We start from the raw sequence: 17,549 nt of genomic DNA, 5'->3' as shown, positions 1-17,549 counted from the left end.
CAGCAGGTCGCACATCAACAAGCTCTGTTAACCTTTAACTAACGCATATGTCCTCCTTCATCTTAGAACCAGTTTGGACCAGACCACTCTCAATCAGTCGGTGTCAGTGAATGGAGTACACAGTGACAATGACACGTCTCAGGTAACGCCTGCTTGTATAATGCAAATGTTTGACAGCTCTGTAAGTTATGATGTAAGGTCTTGATGTGTTGTTTTTTTTTCTCAATGTTGTCTTCTTTTTAATTTTTAAAGTTTACATTTACTAAAAACTTTTCTTCTAACTAAAGCATGTTTATGTGCAAAGGCTCACAAGCCATGTCAGATTTAATAGCACTTATGTTCATCACTGGCAGTAATGAGTCACGAGAACATAGTTGCTCTTCAATCTGCCATTCTTCTTATTAGACTGAGGACAGACTGCAAGACTGAATATATAAATATGGAGGAAGCTGCTTAGCATGTAAAGACATTATGAATGTTGTTTTCTTCTATTGACTTATTTTAGAAGTTTTTACATTTAGAAGATATTATGTAGTTTAACATTCTAGAATATGTGATAAAATACAGTGTACAAGTGACTGAGTGTGTGTCCGTGTCTTTGTCTGTTGGTTTGTCAAGAACGAATAATGACATCATTCTCTTTATTTTGATGACAGAACCAGAATATCCTTTTAAAATTATTGTCATCAACTGTTAACTAATGCCCCATTTCTTGATGCAGTATTCAAGATATCAGCATTTTGAGAAAAGACATTTTACTGAGGTATTTTTCATGATACTTGACGAATACATTTATGATATGAAATCACATGTTGATAAAAAAAAAAGATGGGGGGAGGGAGTACCATGCAGTAAACTCCTGTGCATGTTAAATGACGAAATGATATCCTCACTCTGAGGAAACGTATCCTTCATGTGTTTCATAGGTGATGGTGGTCGTCTACATTGGTTGCTTGTAGAAAGAACAATTCAGAATCTTGCAGCATTTCAACACTAGATCAGAGAGTCACATTTGTGCAAATTCAGCGTAAATAATTGACGTTTAATCCATGTATTAATGTTGCAAGTCTCTACCACCGACTAAGACCTCTTAACGGTTTCCCATTGCGTCTTTACCAGCAGTCGTTATCGCTATCGTTGTCAGTGGGAAAGAAATCAGAGCCTAAACGTGTGTGTAAGCCAAAGCAGCCGGAGCGAGTGAGTACCAAGCCGTGGTCTGCGTTCGTAGCCTCCCCACGTCCCCTTCACAGCCTCCGCTCAGCTCCTGGTCAACTGCAGTGCCTCTTTTCTTCCAATGAGAAGCCATCGCTCCGCTTTATTTACTCATGATCCGCACACTTTCACCCACGAGTCCCATTGCTGTTTGAAGGCATGATGCAGATCCATGAACGCACCGTTTTCATGGATCAAACCTGCTGACATCTGCTATTATATATGTGCTTGTATTGACCAGGACAGGAGTGATTGTATATTTGTCACCTTTGGCTGTTTGACACCAGTTTATAGTCTGTTTTTAGTCTTTCCCCGATATATACGTGTGTGCGTTTTATTTGACTGTGGAGGCATTTTTGAACTGGATAAAGGTTTGTTTTAAAATTGATGCTGCTACAATTTAGCAGCTGAAGAGACTTTTCTGTTCATCTTAGTCGTTTGTGGTCTTTGTGCTTCGTTTACAAAACAGCAGATGAACTATCTGATCTGAGTGGTATTGGGTCAAGTCGTTAGAGTTGAACTGTGATTGTTTGTGTCCCTGTTTTATGTGTTAGAGTGTAGAATTATATTTTATTTGACTGCATACTTCTGAAATTCAACTAAATCGATGTATTTTTTTTATACTTTCTGGTACAAAATGGTAAGACATGAGGGAAAGTTCAAGTATTCCTCTTCCATGCCAGTGGATAGTGATCAGTTCGTAAACAGAAACAGACGAGGTCATTTCGAATAGGTTGTTCATCACCTGATCCAAAGATTTAGCGCCACGCTTTTGAAAAGGCCAAATCTGGCTCTCATGTCAGCGTCTAAAAGACATTATGACTGTCATGACCCCCGATGAGAAGGACAAAAAGGCGTTTTTGAGCGGCAGCAGCATGGCCGCTCTCAGTGTGCCATCTCCTAAACTAACTGAAGACTGGTGGGGCTCCCGAGTCACTGCTGAGGCCTTCATTTCTGTCTGTTAAAAGCAGGTTTTATTAAATCCTCTACTCTCCTTCCTTTTCCCCGTTTCTTCTTTTAGTATTTTGAAGCTCCTCACAACCCGATTGTGATCCACTAGTGCGGACTGAACTGCAAACACGTCCCCCAGTTCTCAAATTTACATTCCGTCCGTCTCTGCGCACAACAGATCTGATCCCGACTTTTTTTGAGATTACCTTTTAACGTCTTAAGTGCAGCACACATGTTTCACATATCTGTATTTATCTTAATGATAGTTCTTGCTCGGGCGAGTGACTGTAATCTGTGTCGTGTCGCTGTACCGTGTTATTACGTGGACATCCTGAAGCCACACTGTGCAGTTTTCTCAGGTAATCATCCGGTGCCGTCAAAGCAAACGTCATCATGGCTTCTCATATATTCCTGTGAATGGCTGCTCAGCTGCTCCCGGCTTTCCGACCAGTCGTCTGGCGTTTTTTTTTTTTTTTCCTTTCCTTTCCCCCGCTCACCACTGTTAATGTCCCGCTTCAAACCCGCAGGGCTCCGAGTCAGAGTCTGTGAACGGACCAGGTAGAGACAGCGGGCTGGCATCTTCTCGTCTGGAGCCGTCGGCCACGTTACCGAGCAGGGGCGGGGCCGAGTCCGAGCCGGAGACCATGGAGGGGATGCTTTGTCGAAAGCAGGAGATGGAGTCGCACAGCAAAAAGGCAGCTACCAGGCAAGTGTTGGCTTGGGAAGAGCTCGCCTGGCGCGTTGCGTTGCACGGAGGAAGCCAGACGGAGGACAGAGTCAAAGGATTTAAGGACGAGCGACAACAAAGAGAGACAGTAAACAAGTCTGATCTGAGTTGATTTACTTTCTTTTCATGTGCTCCCATAGGTCTTGGCAGAATGTTTACTGTGTCCTAAGAAAAGGGAGTCTTGGTTTCTATAAAGACAGCAAGAGTGCGAGCAACGGCATTCCATACCACGGCGAGGTGCCCATCAGCCTGGGAGAGGCCGTGTGTGAAGTAGCTCATGACTACAAGAAGAGAAAACATGTGTTTAAGCTCAGGTGAGAGGAAACGGAAGCATTCTTCTGGTGGTTCAGGTGTTTCCATGTGCTCAACTATGAGTCATTTCAATGTCAGTGTTGATCAAACCGTGAGGCGTGTCACACCGCCCATCGCTGACTGCTGCTTTTCCTCCGTGTCTTTAGGCTCGGCGACGGCAAAGAATACCTGTTTCAAGCAAAAGATGAGGTGAGATGAGCGAAACGCAATTAAGCTCCCGAAATAATCGGACACAAACTGTGTGGTTTAATAAAACAACGAGCCGGAATAAACGTTCTCCTGGTCTGTTGACAGGCGGAAATGAGTTCCTGGATTCGGTCCATTCTCGGCTCCATTCCGGCGGGCTCGGGAGAATCCCCCGGAGGTCCCCGGGCCCTCAGCCGCGCCATGACCATGCCTCCCATCTCCCCCAGCGCCGGCGAAGCTGGAGGCGTCACCATGCGCAACAAAGAGGGCAAAGACAAGGACCGCGAGAAGAGGTTCAGTTTCTTTGGCAAGAAGAAGTAGAACACTTGTAGAATTATCAGTGGAAGTTCCAATTTTCTTTGTCTAAATTTCAACAGACTGAGACAGAAAAGTACAGACAGGTCACAACTCACTGCTCGCAGTGCTGGCCCCGAGCAATTGGTCGAGAGCCGCGTCGCGTGGCGACAGAAAACTTTCTCCGATTCTCTCCCTCGTTGATTTTTTTTTTTATGTGATTTGCTTTCTCGTTTCACTCAAATTCACTCTTCACATTGAGCTGCAGGTTAAGCCCTCATTCGGTTTCATTACAGCTTCGGAGCGGCAGAGCCCGTACCGGGCGCCGTCGGCGGGCGTTCAGGCCCTGTCCACTTCGAGTCCGCCAAATTGAATCTTCATTTCCTCCTCAGTGAGTCCTGACCGGCTGAGCCGAGGCAATGCCGCGGCTCTCACAGAACCGTGAACGGTGGCTTTCTGCTCGGCCGCGCTCTGATTTAATTTCCCCTCGATTTCTTTTGGGAAGGATCGCATCAGTCTCTATTTCTGTTCCCGGTATCGATGTTATTAACCTGATGGATATTATTGACTTTATTATTATTACTATTTATCTTTTGCAATTGTTGGTTTGCAAATACTAATTAATTTGATGGTAGACGATCTTGATTTATGTTGTGGAGAGAAACAATTTTGGTTCAACTAGTGGCAAATGTTGGGCTTGCCCTTGTATGTATTTTTTATTTTATTTTATTTTTTTTTTAGGAATGACAGTTCATGAGGTGTTTTGAGAAGACAATAAAGCTCATACAATTTTAGCAGTGTGCAGTAAGTGATCACAAGTTTCATTGGGAAAATTATATATATATTTAATAAGTGGTTTTATTTTTTATTTTATCTTTAATTTTGCCTGTATTTGATTATTTCCTCTGAGTGATCTTTTCTGCTTGGGTTTTCAACTTTTCTTTTCTTTCTTTTTTTTTTTTTTTTTCTGTACAAAGCAGAGAAGATTAGTTTTCTAGTGTGCGTGTGTGTGTGTGTGTGCGTGTGCGTGTGCGTGCGTGTGAGTTGTGATGCTGTGGATTTTGCATGTTTATGTTTTTCCTGATCAAACGTGGCCAGATGGACGCTACTTTTCCGGCACTCAAACATTAAAAAAAACAAAACAACAAAAACACACAAACACGAAATAATACAGGAATGATTTCATTAAAATGGCTTTTATCTTATTTGGGTTTTAGTTGCATTTAAGTGGACTTTACCGATTGTTTTTCTTATGACGGTTTATATTTCTGTTTGAGTCTTTTAATCTCTATTTCCATTCTCTCTCTCTCTACCGGTGTGAAGGCAGGGGGGCATTTTTGTAGATAAACCTAGTAAGCACATGATTTGGCAGGACTGCGGGGACTGGGGCAGGACAGATGGACAGGTGGACAGATCTCATTCCAGGTGAGGTGACGAGTGTACAAGTGAAAAAATTGGAACGCAGACGATGAAGAACACGCTTTCTGACTGAGAGACGAGCCTGAGCCTTACTTGAACCCAACACGAATACACTGAACGTTATTTTTGTTATCGACACATCCGCCGTTCAAACAAGACTTTTAAAGAGGGGTTGTTTTTTTTTTTGTTTGTTTTTTTTTTCTTGGTGCAAAGATACGAATGTCCTAAATGTGCCCTGTGGCAATGACCTAATGTATGTGGGGGGGGGGGTAATGAAACACGCAGGTACACCACGAGTAACGGTGACCCTGGAAAAGCTCGGCTCACATGCGGCGACAAACGGGGTGAAGTCCCTGAATTCTCTTTGCGCTCTTGCGTATGTGGCATGAATCCATGTAGGTTTATACTTGTACGTGTCCAAACGTTGCCATGTATTCTCTTTGTGTGCTGATGTAGTGTGAAAAACATGAGATCACCCTCATATTCAAGATTGGAGAGCAACTTTATCTCATGTGATTGGCAGTTGGGACAAATCAAGTTAATTGCAATCTGATTTAGAGGATATGGACAATTATAGGCGTGTTAGTTTCCTCAAATAGTGTAAATGTCTGAAATTAAAAAGGGCCTTCATAATATATTGTGAATGTAGATTAGCACAACTTGATAAATCAAGATTTCTTTTTTAAATTGGTTACTTATGTTGGGTCACCTCAAGCCAAATGGTGAATGCAACAGGCTGATGCTGGATAACCAGACTCGGAAGAGGCTACAAGTAATTCGTGTTTTTTTTTGTATTACATATTGATGGTAAGTCTTCAAAGCTGGTAATTGCCTGGATGTGTACACTATGCCTTGGAGGAGTGATCACTTCACAGGAATGTCACACCAAACTGTTGCGATAGCACAACCAGCTGGAAGTTCTGACGGGTTGGCCTTATTTCCCTGTCCCGAATGAGGATATCGCTCAAACCAAGAGCGTAGAAAAATGTCCGCAATCCCCTTCGGTGTGTAACAGAACTCCTCGTGTCGGTTCGGTTTGAATCTCTTTAAACTAAACTCCGGTCCGACTCCGGGGGTTCATGAGGTCATTTGCATACATCAGTGAGCCAATGCAGTTTGCGTACATTGCCCACAGTCGGTCCCCCCCCCCCCCCTCCCATCCCGGCGGATGAGCTGTTGTAGGTTGTCCGCTGCAGAAGCGCCCGGTCGGCGTTTATGGGGAGCTCAAGGTCAAAGGTCACACAGTGTATTTTCTTAGCCCATTTGAATGTGAACGATTCAAATTAGTTTGGCCAAATTGGTCATGTGAAGCAAAAACTGAAAAGTCATACTGGACATAGGGTACACAAGCTCTGTCTTTCACACACTCTCTCACAACAATACTGTACTGTATCATAACGCAGAATGACTCTGGCAACCCAGTTTTGTGGAACTGTCCTGAGCTGGCTGTGACTTGATGTTGCATATGGCATCTTTTTTTTTTTCTTTTTTTTTTAAGTAACATTGTGCTACTGGTGAGCTTTGGCCACAACATGGGAAGTGTGTATTATTGATGTCAAAGAGATACGTTTTTGGTTCCAAGAGTACTTGTAACAATAGAGTACTTTAATGAAGAGGAAAAAAAACAACTTTTACTTGTTAAGTATTAGATATGAGTGAAAATGGACTGGTGACAATTTGAGCTTCCTTTTTTAGAAGAAGGCAGGATATTTGCTGTCTAGTGGGAGCTTGTATTTTTTCATTCAGTGGTCTGTCTTGCAGCATTTGATAAGCCTGTCCACCTCGCTTCATTTCTCAATACTTTTGACGAATGTCTGTTCCTTCCTCTGTAATTCAGAGTTGTTAATACCACTACTATTATTAATTGCTGTTATCATTATTGCTACTGTTGTTACTATTACTACTACTGTTACTAATGCAACTTATTGCAAAAATTATAACTGCTGTCCATTTTCAGGTACGTGTCTGTAATACCAGACCCTTCCACACGATGTCAGTGTGCTGTGGAGCATTTTCATTACAAATCGAAGATAATGTTTGTTGACTTGTGTATCTACATCTAATATTAGGAATAATAAAACATGGTTTAATCAAGAATGTTGTGTTTTTGTTTTTATGGTAAAGCCTGCTGTCTCTATAATAACTGATCTATTACAAGAATATCACTATGCCGCATCAGTCATTAGTTACATGTCTGAGCTCAAGCAGTGGAATTTTCCTAATGAGTGAGGAGTGCCAGCCACTGCACACCTGTGCAGCCTTGAAAAAAGTTCATTGATATGTAAAGGGAGTATGAACATTAATAAGGTCTTGGCTCCTGTGCAGGATGCTTTATCAGTATCAAATGTGATTTGAGCTTATTGACCTGAAGTCAGTCTGCCAAGCCACAACTACTAAATGGAGAGAGTATGTGCAGTAAATCAGTATGTTTACAACAACAAACTTGCATGTGAAACAGTTTTTAGATTCAGCTCGGGCAGCAGGTTAACTTAAAACTATAAAACAAACAAAAAGGATTTCAATTTTATAAATAAAATTTCCACCAAAAGAGAAGCACAACACAAGGTAGTTGAATAAAATACAAAAAAACCTCCTAACTGTGTAAATGGAGTTGACTTAGGTAGTATTCTTCCAGGTGATCTCGGAGTGGAGGATCTGGTCCAAACTGAGGTCCATCCTGAACAATGTCTCACCTCCTCCATAGTGTCCTGGTCAACAGCAGGAGCAACTTCAGCAACAGACTAATATCTTCATGGTGCTCTCCAGAGCCTCACAAGAGATCTTCCCTTCCTGTGGCGATCAGATGAGAACTCTTCCCTGTAAATAAAGTTTGTGTTGTGTTTTCACTGTCATTCTTCCAGACACATTTCACACCTTTTTCTCTGCAGTTTTATTTCTTGTAATTCTGCATTATATTCTTATTCCGTGCAAAAAACAACAAATCTATGCATATATTAGTCACGGTTAAGCCTGGTACTATTCAATATTTACATATTTAATTTTTAATCAGACTCATTTGATATTTTAATATTCTATTCATTTATTCTATTGTCTTCTTTTGAAGAGCAACGCCATGAAATGAACACTTAGAAGAGCTTTCCATTCCATTCTATTCTATTCTACACTTGGATGTGGTTGAACTGGCGCTTCCTGTGTGCAGTGGGCCGGAGGCTCCAGCAGGGGGCAGTAGCGGTCACATTCCTGCTCTCCACGCCTACAAGTCCCGACCGAGGGCACACATTACCCGGCGGCCACTTTCCCCGTTCACTGGAGCAAGATGGCAGCTGTTGTTGAGAATGTTGTCAAACTGTAAGTGCCTCACTTTTCTACACTCCTCGCACCTGAGCGGTTGACACGCCGCGCCGTCGCGCCCTGACGCCCTCGCGGCCGCCGGCTCCGTCGCTCGGCCTCTTACAGCAGCCGCTCGTTGGGACTTAGTGAAGGTTAGCCTGCGGTGCGGCTCCGTCGTGTCTGTTCACATCCTGGAATGGAAGTGTAAGTTAGCAGACACGCAGCTGACGCGCCTCTCGCGCATGAATCCGCTCTCCGCGCGGGCCAACGCGTGCGCGTTTCGCGTTGAAGTGGCTCCTTGTTGTGTGTTTGAAGGCAAACGGCTGCTGCGGCGCTGTAGCCTCGGCGGAGCGGAGCGACGCGGCTAAGCAGCTAAAGAGTGGGCTTGTTTCCAGCGCTGTTGGCTGGAGAGACTCTATCTAGTTCACAATGAATGAAGGAGCAGGCGCTTGAAGGTCGCCGCCGTCCTCCTCTCCACACACCCGCTTCATCAATTTGACCCCAAATCTAAACTTGAACCGCGTTTGCTGCGCTTCGGTTTGCGTCGGAGCTGCTGCGACCCAGCCCCGACGCGAGTCTTGTCAGCCTGCAGCTTCAGCACGAGACTAGAAGAGAGAAAACTACACAAATTCACTCCTGAAAGTGAAGCAACATCCACAGAGTGTTTGTCAATCCCGTCGCAGACGTTACTGATGAGAAAGCGGCATATAACATGGTGTTGGGATGAGCAATGTTCACATAAATGACCGTTTCCACCCTCTTGTGGCGTGTTTACGTCTTAAAGATGGATCTGTGGGCTTCTGTGTTTAAAATGAAACGATTGAGTAAAATGTGCAATACTATTGCTTTATTAGCTGAGCTTTGCATTACTTTTTAAACTCACATTTTTGAACTGCACATCTTCAATTAAGTCTGTTTTTGCAGCAACAGAGTTGGAATAATTCTCTTCTAGTTAAGTCCAACTAATGTTACTGTTGTTGTTGTTTTAAAGGGCCCCGAGGCAGACTCCCTGCCACAGACTCTGGATCACAAGGCTGTTTGTTTTGATCCCGTTCAGGGCTTTAGAGACAATACAATGTCTGTCACGAGCTCGCTTGTAAAAATGAGATGCTTCCTAGAAATTGCCGCTGATGTTTCATGTGCTTCAAAAGTAATCTGCGCGCGAATCCATGAATGAACTCCTTGCAAGCAGTCACATTTACCAAGTTGTAGAGGCTAATAACTAGTGCTAAGTGTTTACCTTTGTGATATTTTAACTCTTAGTATTTGATTCTTAGTATTTGTAATGCTGATTCAGCACACAAATGAAATGGTGAGGATCCAAGTCTGTGAACAGCTGCTTCAGTCTTTCCCACATCTACATTGTGTATTGTCAGCAATGGAAAATGCTCCGGGGCGCCTTCAGGCTCTGCAGCTGTTGGATCATAACATTGTTCAGTTCATTTGTCTATTTTCTCCTTGACATGTGAGAGATGTTCATCAGGAGTGTTGGTTTTTTTTTGTTTTTGTTTCTGTAGAAGGGAATAAGCACCCTTGCTGTGTATTTATGGTTTAAACACTGCACTACCAAGATCTTTGTCGTTGATGCACCAACAGAAGAGCACCTGCTGTTGCTCTTCTGCTCAATAATTTACTCCTCAGTACAAAGTTAGTGCTCTGTGAAAAGCGGCACACTAGGACAATACAAATGTTTCAGACTAAACTGAGACTTTTCTTGGTTTCTGAGTCGTTGCAAGTGCTGTTCAGGGGCTGATATTGATCAGACACGTGGGTGGTGTTTTGTTGTTGTCAGGCTGGGAGAACAGTACTACAGAGATGCCATGGAGCAGTGTCACAACTACAACGCCAGGCTGTGTGCCGAGAGGAGCGTTCGGATGCCGTTTCTCGACTCGCAGACCGGCGTGGCTCAGAGCAACTGCTACATCTGGATGGAAAAGAGGCACAGGGGTCCGGGTAAGACGCTTTTTCTCGTTACTGACTTGCTTCGTGTTTTGACTGAACATTTTTGAGAAAACTAAAGCGCAGCGTGTAGAAGTGTGACAGGTGACTGGCAGGCGGTGGGCGTTTATGCAGATGGCTTTGTCGTGCTGTCTCCCAGGCATGGCACCAGGACAGCTCTACACGTACCCATCCAGGAGGTGGAGGAAGAAACGGAGATCTCATCCTCCAGAGGACCCCCGGCTTATCTTCCCCCCTGTCAAGTCGGGTACGTGAGCAGCACCGGGCGCAGCCTCTTCTCTGTTTTACACCGTCGGCTTCAGAAAAGCTTCTGATTTAACACTGTGTAGTAACGGAAAAAGAATAGATGGTAAACTATCAGGATGTCTTCTGTCCATTGTCTAATCTGTAAAAAGTTCTGTCGTCCTTTTTCCACATGATTTACGTCACTGCTGTCTTTCAGTTTAATGTAACAGTTACTGAGTTTATTAGATGCATGTGTGAAAGTCGAGATTCTGCAACTTGCTGTTGTTTTATGTGCGCAGTACATTTCATCAAATCTGATGTGAAAGAGGCAAAATCTTATGGTTTTTCTTGCTCTGTGAATTGTGAAGCAATAAAACCTTCATGTCCAGCGCCTTGCGATCCTTAGTTTTCTAGTCCAGGTCACTGGTCTGATGATAAACTGTGTCATTTGTAGAGCTGGATTTAAGCCTGAAGAAGGACGCCGTGCTGTCGTCGGACGGCAGCAGCCTGGAGGCGCTGCTGAAGGGGGACTCTCTGGACAAACGCACCGCTGCAGACCTCCGGGGGTCTGAGGAGGATTCCAACCAGAGCGACTCCACTGGAGGCCTGAACCCCGCCGCACGGATCCGAAAGGTTGTTCTGCGGCACCAGAGTGGGGTCAAGTGTCAGACAAGTAAGAAACTCACCCATTTTGTGTTTTTTTTTTTTTTTTTTTATAAACTGTAGAGAATCCTCGAACCCGACGACTTCCTGGATGACCTCGACGATGAAGACTACGAGGAAGACACCCCCAAAAGACGAGGCAAAGGCAAGGGAAAGGTAAAACGCTGCCGCGCAGCAACTCGCCGAGCTCAAGTGAGCGACGCTGCACGTCCCAGCCTGTCTGTGCTTCCCCGCAGGGCCGAGGCGTCGGCAGCGGCAGGAAGAAGCTGGACACGGCGGCGCTGGAGGACCGAGACAAGCCGTACGCCTGCGACAGTGAGTCGTGCGAGCTTCAATGTTTGTGGTTGAATCAGACTTTATTCAAACCTCAACTTCTGTCTGCTTCTGTTTCGTCTTCTCTCTGCTTGTTTGTGAACTTTGTAAACGTGATTTTATAAAGCCCAGTTGGATGTTTCATTCCGCTTCATTATGATGCCGCACTGTGAGTGTTTCCACCTCCTCTGTGTCAGACGACATATCGATACGGCTTGATGTCTCTCTTTTTTTCTTCTTGCCTCCTTTGTGAAGCGTTTTCACTTTCAGCTGCAGGTCTCGGTGCCGACCGACCCTCTGAGTTTCTCTGAGTCCCTGTCTGTGCTCTCTCTTCTTCTTCTCTCCTCTTCTCTCTTCCAGACACTATCAAACAAAAGCATATTTCAAAACCTTCTGAACGAGGTATATTTTCCTTCATTCCTTTTCCCCCACCGCTTGCCTTGTCCCCTTTGTCTCTGCTGCCTGTTGTTTGGAGTTTTGCCTTGCAGGATGAATGTTCTGTCCCACGGCGTTTACTTAAATGTAATTAGAAATATTTACAAAGGTCAAGAGTCGGTTGTTCTACACCTCCGTTAAGCTGCGGTCGGTAATCGGCCACATGTGTGAGCTCTCCTCACTTAGTGAGTTTTTTTAAAACTCCGTCTGGTCCCTGAACGCCCCTCAGATCCTGTTGCTCTTCTTCCTCTCCGATAGTATTTCCTTTGCTTTTTTTTTTTTTTTTTTATCCGTCTTCACCTCCTCTGCATCTTGTGAATTCTCATTTCATCCTCCAGAGTGTCTTTGCTTGAGTTTTAAGCCTGTTTGATGTTGGTGTGACTTTTTAAAAAAATCTTTTTAGGAGCTTTTCTTTTTGTTCTCCCAGTTTCTTTGCTGTTCAGTTCCTGGTCACGTTGCCGCCCGTGTCCCCGTTGACTCGACCGAGATGCTCCATAAACACTGATCGCTCTTCCTGATAGTTGTAGAAAACGGAGCGTTCGGAGGAAGTGAGAATGATAAAGTGTAGAAGTGAAAGAAGAAGTGGTGTGTTATCTCATGACAAGCATCACACAAGCGTCTTTGTGCTTTTTTTTAAGTCGTTCGGTCGTTCACACGCAAACCCGCCGGCTTCTTTTAGCACCGCGCTTTGAGAAGCCAAGCGCGGAAAATTGGTGGATTTTTAGGGTTTAATTGTAGAATGAATTTAGTGTGAGCAGTAGAAACAAGTGAGACGGATTTATTCAAACGCAGGCCTCCGGGTGGGAAAAGCTCATCTGCAGCAGGTGTTCAGTATCTTTTGTCAACACGTCCTAACTTTGCTCATATGGTTATCTGCTCTATGCTCGGCAACACAAAGGGGCTGGTGTCAAATTACACGTTCCTGGTGTTTCATGTGAGCAGCATCATTTTTCTTTGGACGGGAGGTTCCCCTTCATAGAAAAAACCTCGACCTGCACAAACTGAAAGATGAGAAACTACTTAAGGGGAAGTGAACAATATTAAATAACTCAGGAGGTGAAAACAAGGCGTCTCCTTTAACTCTTTATGCTGCAACTGTCCATATTTGGTGACTTCTCTTTGTTTTCTTCGAAACTAACCGCGGTCCAGGGAAAGGCCACTAAGAGGAAATGGTTCTGCTTCTCATTACAATCGGTGTTATTTTTTATTTGTTATCATAGGGTGAGTGACAGTGATGTTTTTTGTACACAACACATTGTATTGGAAGACAGTAAGACTATAATATATTAAACTTTAAAGTAGACTATACCCTGTTAAGAGAGCCTTAACTGGCAAAATATGTGATAGGCAGCACAGAGTCTGTTTGAAATGCTGTAGTGCTGTATTTTAAAACTGACTTTAAAGACTTGAATCTATAGAAATGTCCAGGATCACTGGAGCTCGATCAGAAGCAAAGAATAGAAGGAACATTTCGTCTGTCCCTTTTTAATTTGTGTATATCTATTGTTCCAAATTGTTGATGTTAAGGACATTTTGATTGCTTCTCAGACAAATTTAAAAACTCATCATAAGTATTTAGTAACTGTTTTCTGTAACTGGGCTTCTCCTGTACCTGATCTAAAGTAGAGCGTCTCTCCATCCTAAACTATACATCCATGTCTCCCTCTCCTCCTCATTACTCCTGTTCAACAAGTTGGCCTCTGGTTGGATATTCATACATGTGGTGTTTTGTGATTTTGGTGTCAGTGTGCGGGAAGCGCTACAAGAACCGTCCTGGCCTGAGCTACCACTACACCCACTCCCACCTGGCCGAGGAGGAGGGTGAGGAGAAGGAGGACATGGAAGTCAACGAGCCCGCTGTGCTGCCGCCCGAGGAGCCAAAAAGTACGCCCCCAGCAAACAGGATGCCATTGTTAGTTTGTCTGGACTTTGAAACTCATGCTCGTGTCTCATCCTCCAGCTCCCAAAAAAGGTCCCGATGGTCTGGCGTTGCCGAATAATTACTGTGACTTCTGCCTGGGAGACTCCAAAACCAACCACAAGACGGGCCAGTCGGAGGAGCTGGTGTCCTGCTCCGACTGTGGGCGCTCAGGTAAAGTTGGGCCGTGCATTCAGTGGAAGCCGTGTTGGTGAGTTTCTAAACTGACCCTGTGGTTTGCGGTTGGGTGCAGGCCACCCCTCCTGCCTGCAGTTCACTCCTGTCATGATGGCCGCCGTCAAGACGTACCGCTGGCAGTGCATAGAGTGCAAGTGCTGCAACATTTGTGGCACTTCAGAGAACGATGTGAGTTCATCTCCATTTACGGGACGCGTCCCGAACAACCAGCGTGCGGAGGAATGAGAGGGTTTCTTCTTCTTTCTTTCCCCCCCCCGTTTGTCCCAGGATCAGCTTCTGTTCTGCGACGACTGCGACCGAGGCTACCACATGTACTGCCTCAACCCTCCAATGTCCGAGCCTCCAGAGGGTGAGTGCTGCTGCCCAGCTCTTTTGCAAATTCAAAATACAAAGAAAATTGATGAAAAACCTTGAAATAAACCTCTGCAGCAGTGTTCTTTGCAATCAAAGCCTCCACATTTTATTTTTGCCCACTTTAGGCTCAATGTATCACGACTTTAAATGACTGTGAACCTTTTTGTCACTCAGGGAGCTGGAGCTGTCATCTATGTCTGGACCTTTTGAAAGACAAAGCCTCCATATACCAGAACCCCAACGCTCCGCCGTCGTGATGGCAGCTCCTTCCTGCAACGCGCTCGTCACCGCCCGACTCGCGGCGGCGTGATTTACCCTTCAAGGCGAAAGACAAACGAAGCTCGCAGGGAGCGCGCTCTGGACCTACGAGTCGCAAAAAGGGAAGTAATCTTTACCAGACGGGCCTCACTTAGCATCAGATACGACTGTTACACAGTTCCAGCCTCAGATTCAAACCCTCCAGTTTTGTTTCTTTCTCCTCTTTGCCAGATTTGAGCAGCACTAATTTCAACCAGACAGCATAAAACAGCCAAATTACCACTTTTGTTTTTGTTTTTTTACACATACAAAGTTGCTAAAACCTTTTGTCTCTATCCTGCAATGTACTGATTTTATGACTAGAGCAGAAATGGAGCTCGCTGAAAGTTAATAGCATGCCACTGCTTGCTCATAGTAAAAGAAAAGACATTTTATAATATTTATATATTTCTATGGTATATAATGGTGTTAAGTATGTACAAATTGGAAAGGGAGTGGTCACGTAATGTTTTTTTTTTAAATCGGTGCCCATCTCACCCTTACAGAGATATCGACCACGCTTGTTGTGGCACTGCTGATATTTCGGAGGTTTTTCAAATGGATTTACTGTAAATGATTTTTCCATCTCTGCCACCGGCCACATAGGAACTAATAATTAAAGCTATGAAGAGACACGCGCTTACCCATTTTTGATAACTGCGCTGGCTCTTCGCTCTGGTCCTTTGGGCAGCAGCAGCAGGAGGAGCTGACGGATGTTAAAATAGTGAATAGTCTACCTGGAGGCACCAGCCGGGTGGAGGGAGACTTGCTGTGTTCTAGCAGTTTACTGATCGTTGATATGGTGACGCCACCGGACGAGTAATGCAATTGAGGACCGTGTGACCTTCATGCCGGTCACTTGTGGACGATATCAAAGCAATACAAGAGCTCCGTCAGGACGCCCAGATGACAGGGACTCATGGCAGATCGAGTTTGGTAGATACTATTACAGACACCGAGGCAGCGGCTCTAGGTGGTTCCATGTGTTAGAAAGTGGCTCTTTTCGTCCCTGCGCTCATTTTTTATCATGCAATAGTTTTCTTTTGTGGCGACGCTGAAGATGGCGTCTGGCTAAACTGCTCAATTAATCACTTTACCTCAAGCAGACTCAGTATTTAACGGGTGGACCGGTGCTGTAGAGGGATGGAGGGAGAGCTGGTGAGGAGGGCTGGAGCGTCCCGCTTCCAAACCTGCAGATCCTTCAGTTGAACACGTGCATGTTCAGTAAACGTCTGCGCTCTCGTACGCTGTGCAGGCGTGCCGGCGGCAGGCCGGGTGGTGTCGGGGAAGTGGTGTAATATAAATTAACCATGCTATCATGTTTCAATAGCCAACTAACGATTACTAAAGCATTACACAAGTATAGCCTGGGTTATTTTGTCATCACCTTTTTTTTTTTTAACTGTTTTTATCTAGAGACGGTGGCTACTAGAATATTTTTGCCGGTTTGTTTTTGTTTCCATCCATGTGTGGGACTTTTTGGAACTTCAGGTGAAAGTTGCTTCTGAGTTAATCCTCTGAGCCGCTCTCTTCCAAAGCTCAAAACAAGACACAAAGTCCATAATGCGATTAGGACGCCGTCACTGGAACGCTCAGCGTCCAAAACTAGACTCACATTCACACATCAGTCGTCGTCAGTCCTCCGTCTCGCTTTGGGAGGGAATCGCTCTTTGCAACAATATTTAAGCAGATCGCAGGTTTACATGGTGGGTGAAAACTCTTCGGGTGGCTTTTCATTTGGATTGTGATGGAATGTTTTATTGTATGAAAATTGTCTTCAGGAAAATAAAAAAAACTAGGCACTATCACCCGCTGTCTGCTCCCCTTCTTCCATCGTGTGAAAATGTAGTCTGACTCTGGTTTAGCAGATCAACATGCAACTTACCACCACATAGTCAAACTGACAATTTTGCCTCGCTCCACTAGGGGGCGATGACATTTTGCCTCATTTCTACTCGTTTAAAGCCACTGACTACCCAGAGCCGCACCTCCATCCCTTCCAGTCTCACCGCCTCCCGCAGACAATAACACATTAATGAGATCAGTTGTTATTGCACTTCTTTTTTTCTTTTTATTGCACTCAAAATACAAGAACAGTCTTCTATGATCCAACACAGTCTGTATAACGCAGTAAAATGTAACCGGTCCACCTCCAACGTCACGGCTCTTTGAGCGCTGGGTGGAGGCCGAGGATGAGACTCGACAGCAGCCGAGTGAGAGAGGACACGTGGACGTCACGGCCGGCTGTAAACCATCTGCAAGGACACGCCGAGCTCCGGGGGTCCCCGCCTCAGGTAGCGCCAAATTAAATTAGATTTAAAGGAGAGAACTTATTTAATATCCACCAAACTTTACTTTTTAAACCATAAAGGAGAAGAAAAGCTTCCAGGAAAGAAGTTCACTGTGGTTTATTTTTCTTTTGCACTGTCCTGTTAATATTTGGCTTATTTTCTTTTTTTTTTTATTGCTCAATTGACTTGGCAACATGACATTTTCTGTCATTGGTGAGTAATGCACAGAGGAACACAACTGGACTGTGATCACACATTAAAAAAAAAAAAAAAAATAGCAGGAGTCCTGATTCTGCTTGAGCTCATGTTTACACAGTAAGATAGGTTTATTCTATTTTTTTTTTTTTTTTTTTTTTAAAGATTAAATAAAGGTTCCTTTGTGGCACTCGGCTTAGGACTCTGCAGAACGTTGACAAGCTGGAAAGTCGGGCTATTGCTCAAAATACTGGATCTGGGTACAAGTTTGAGTAGCTCAATTAAAAATAAATAAATTTAAACCAGTCTC

General features: G+C 44.3%; 2 protein-coding genes across 4 annotated transcripts in view; both read left to right on the top strand.

Moving 5' to 3' along the window:
- Positions 1-4,511, top strand: part of sptbn2 (spectrin, beta, non-erythrocytic 2) — a 28,030-nt gene extending 23,519 nt beyond the window's left edge. The window contains exons 34-39 of one of the 2 annotated variants that reach the window (XM_080483586.1): positions 67-142; positions 1,120-1,197; positions 2,691-2,869; positions 3,031-3,204; positions 3,349-3,391; positions 3,497-4,511. In XM_080483586.1, the coding sequence (XP_080339712.1) occupies positions 67-142; positions 1,120-1,197; positions 2,691-2,869; positions 3,031-3,204; positions 3,349-3,391; positions 3,497-3,709 (763 nt within the window). In that variant the 3' untranslated portion in view covers positions 3,710-4,511. The remainder of the gene's footprint in view (positions 1-66; positions 143-1,119; positions 1,198-2,690; positions 2,870-3,030; positions 3,205-3,348; positions 3,392-3,496) is intronic. The other variant, XM_080483585.1, reaches the window with a different exon arrangement.
- Positions 4,512-8,357: 3,846 nt separating this feature from the next.
- Positions 8,358-16,561, top strand: dpf2 (double PHD fingers 2). 2 transcript variants are annotated; one of them, XM_080483594.1, is made up of 11 exons: positions 8,358-8,410; positions 10,185-10,345; positions 10,491-10,598; positions 11,031-11,209; positions 11,303-11,395; positions 11,476-11,554; positions 13,733-13,870; positions 13,947-14,078; positions 14,158-14,270; positions 14,370-14,451; positions 14,631-16,561. In XM_080483594.1, exons 1-11 carry the CDS (start codon positions 8,379-8,381, stop codon positions 14,711-14,713), a joined length of 1,200 nt encoding a protein of 399 aa, XP_080339720.1. In that variant the 5' UTR covers positions 8,358-8,378; the 3' UTR covers positions 14,714-16,561. The 2 variants fall into 2 exon arrangements, with proteins under 2 accessions (XP_080339720.1, XP_080339721.1); XM_080483595.1 differs by lacking the exon at positions 8,358-8,410 and adding an exon at positions 8,497-8,596.
- Positions 16,562-17,549: the final 988 nt, after the last annotated feature.

The sequence above is a fragment of the Lipophrys pholis genome, assembly GCF_963383615.2.
Source record: "Lipophrys pholis genome assembly, chromosome: 16".
Lineage (NCBI taxonomy): Eukaryota > Metazoa > Chordata > Actinopteri > Blenniiformes > Blenniidae > Lipophrys > Lipophrys pholis.
This window is presented reverse-complemented; position numbering and strand designations above follow the sequence as displayed.

What these genes read in the sequence shown, in the direction of transcription:
- dpf2 (XM_080483594.1), top strand. Translation starts at nt 8,379, where the DNA reads ATGGCAGCTGTTGTTGAGAATGTTGTCAAACT. An exon ending in CTCCGACTGTGGGCGCTCAG is followed by an intron (nt 14,079 to 14,157) that starts GTAAAGTTGGGC and finishes GGTTGGGTGCAG; the next exon opens with GCCACCCCTCCTGCCTGCAG. An exon ending in AATGTCCGAGCCTCCAGAGG is followed by an intron (nt 14,452 to 14,630) that starts GTGAGTGCTGCT and finishes TTTGTCACTCAG; the next exon opens with GGAGCTGGAGCTGTCATCTA.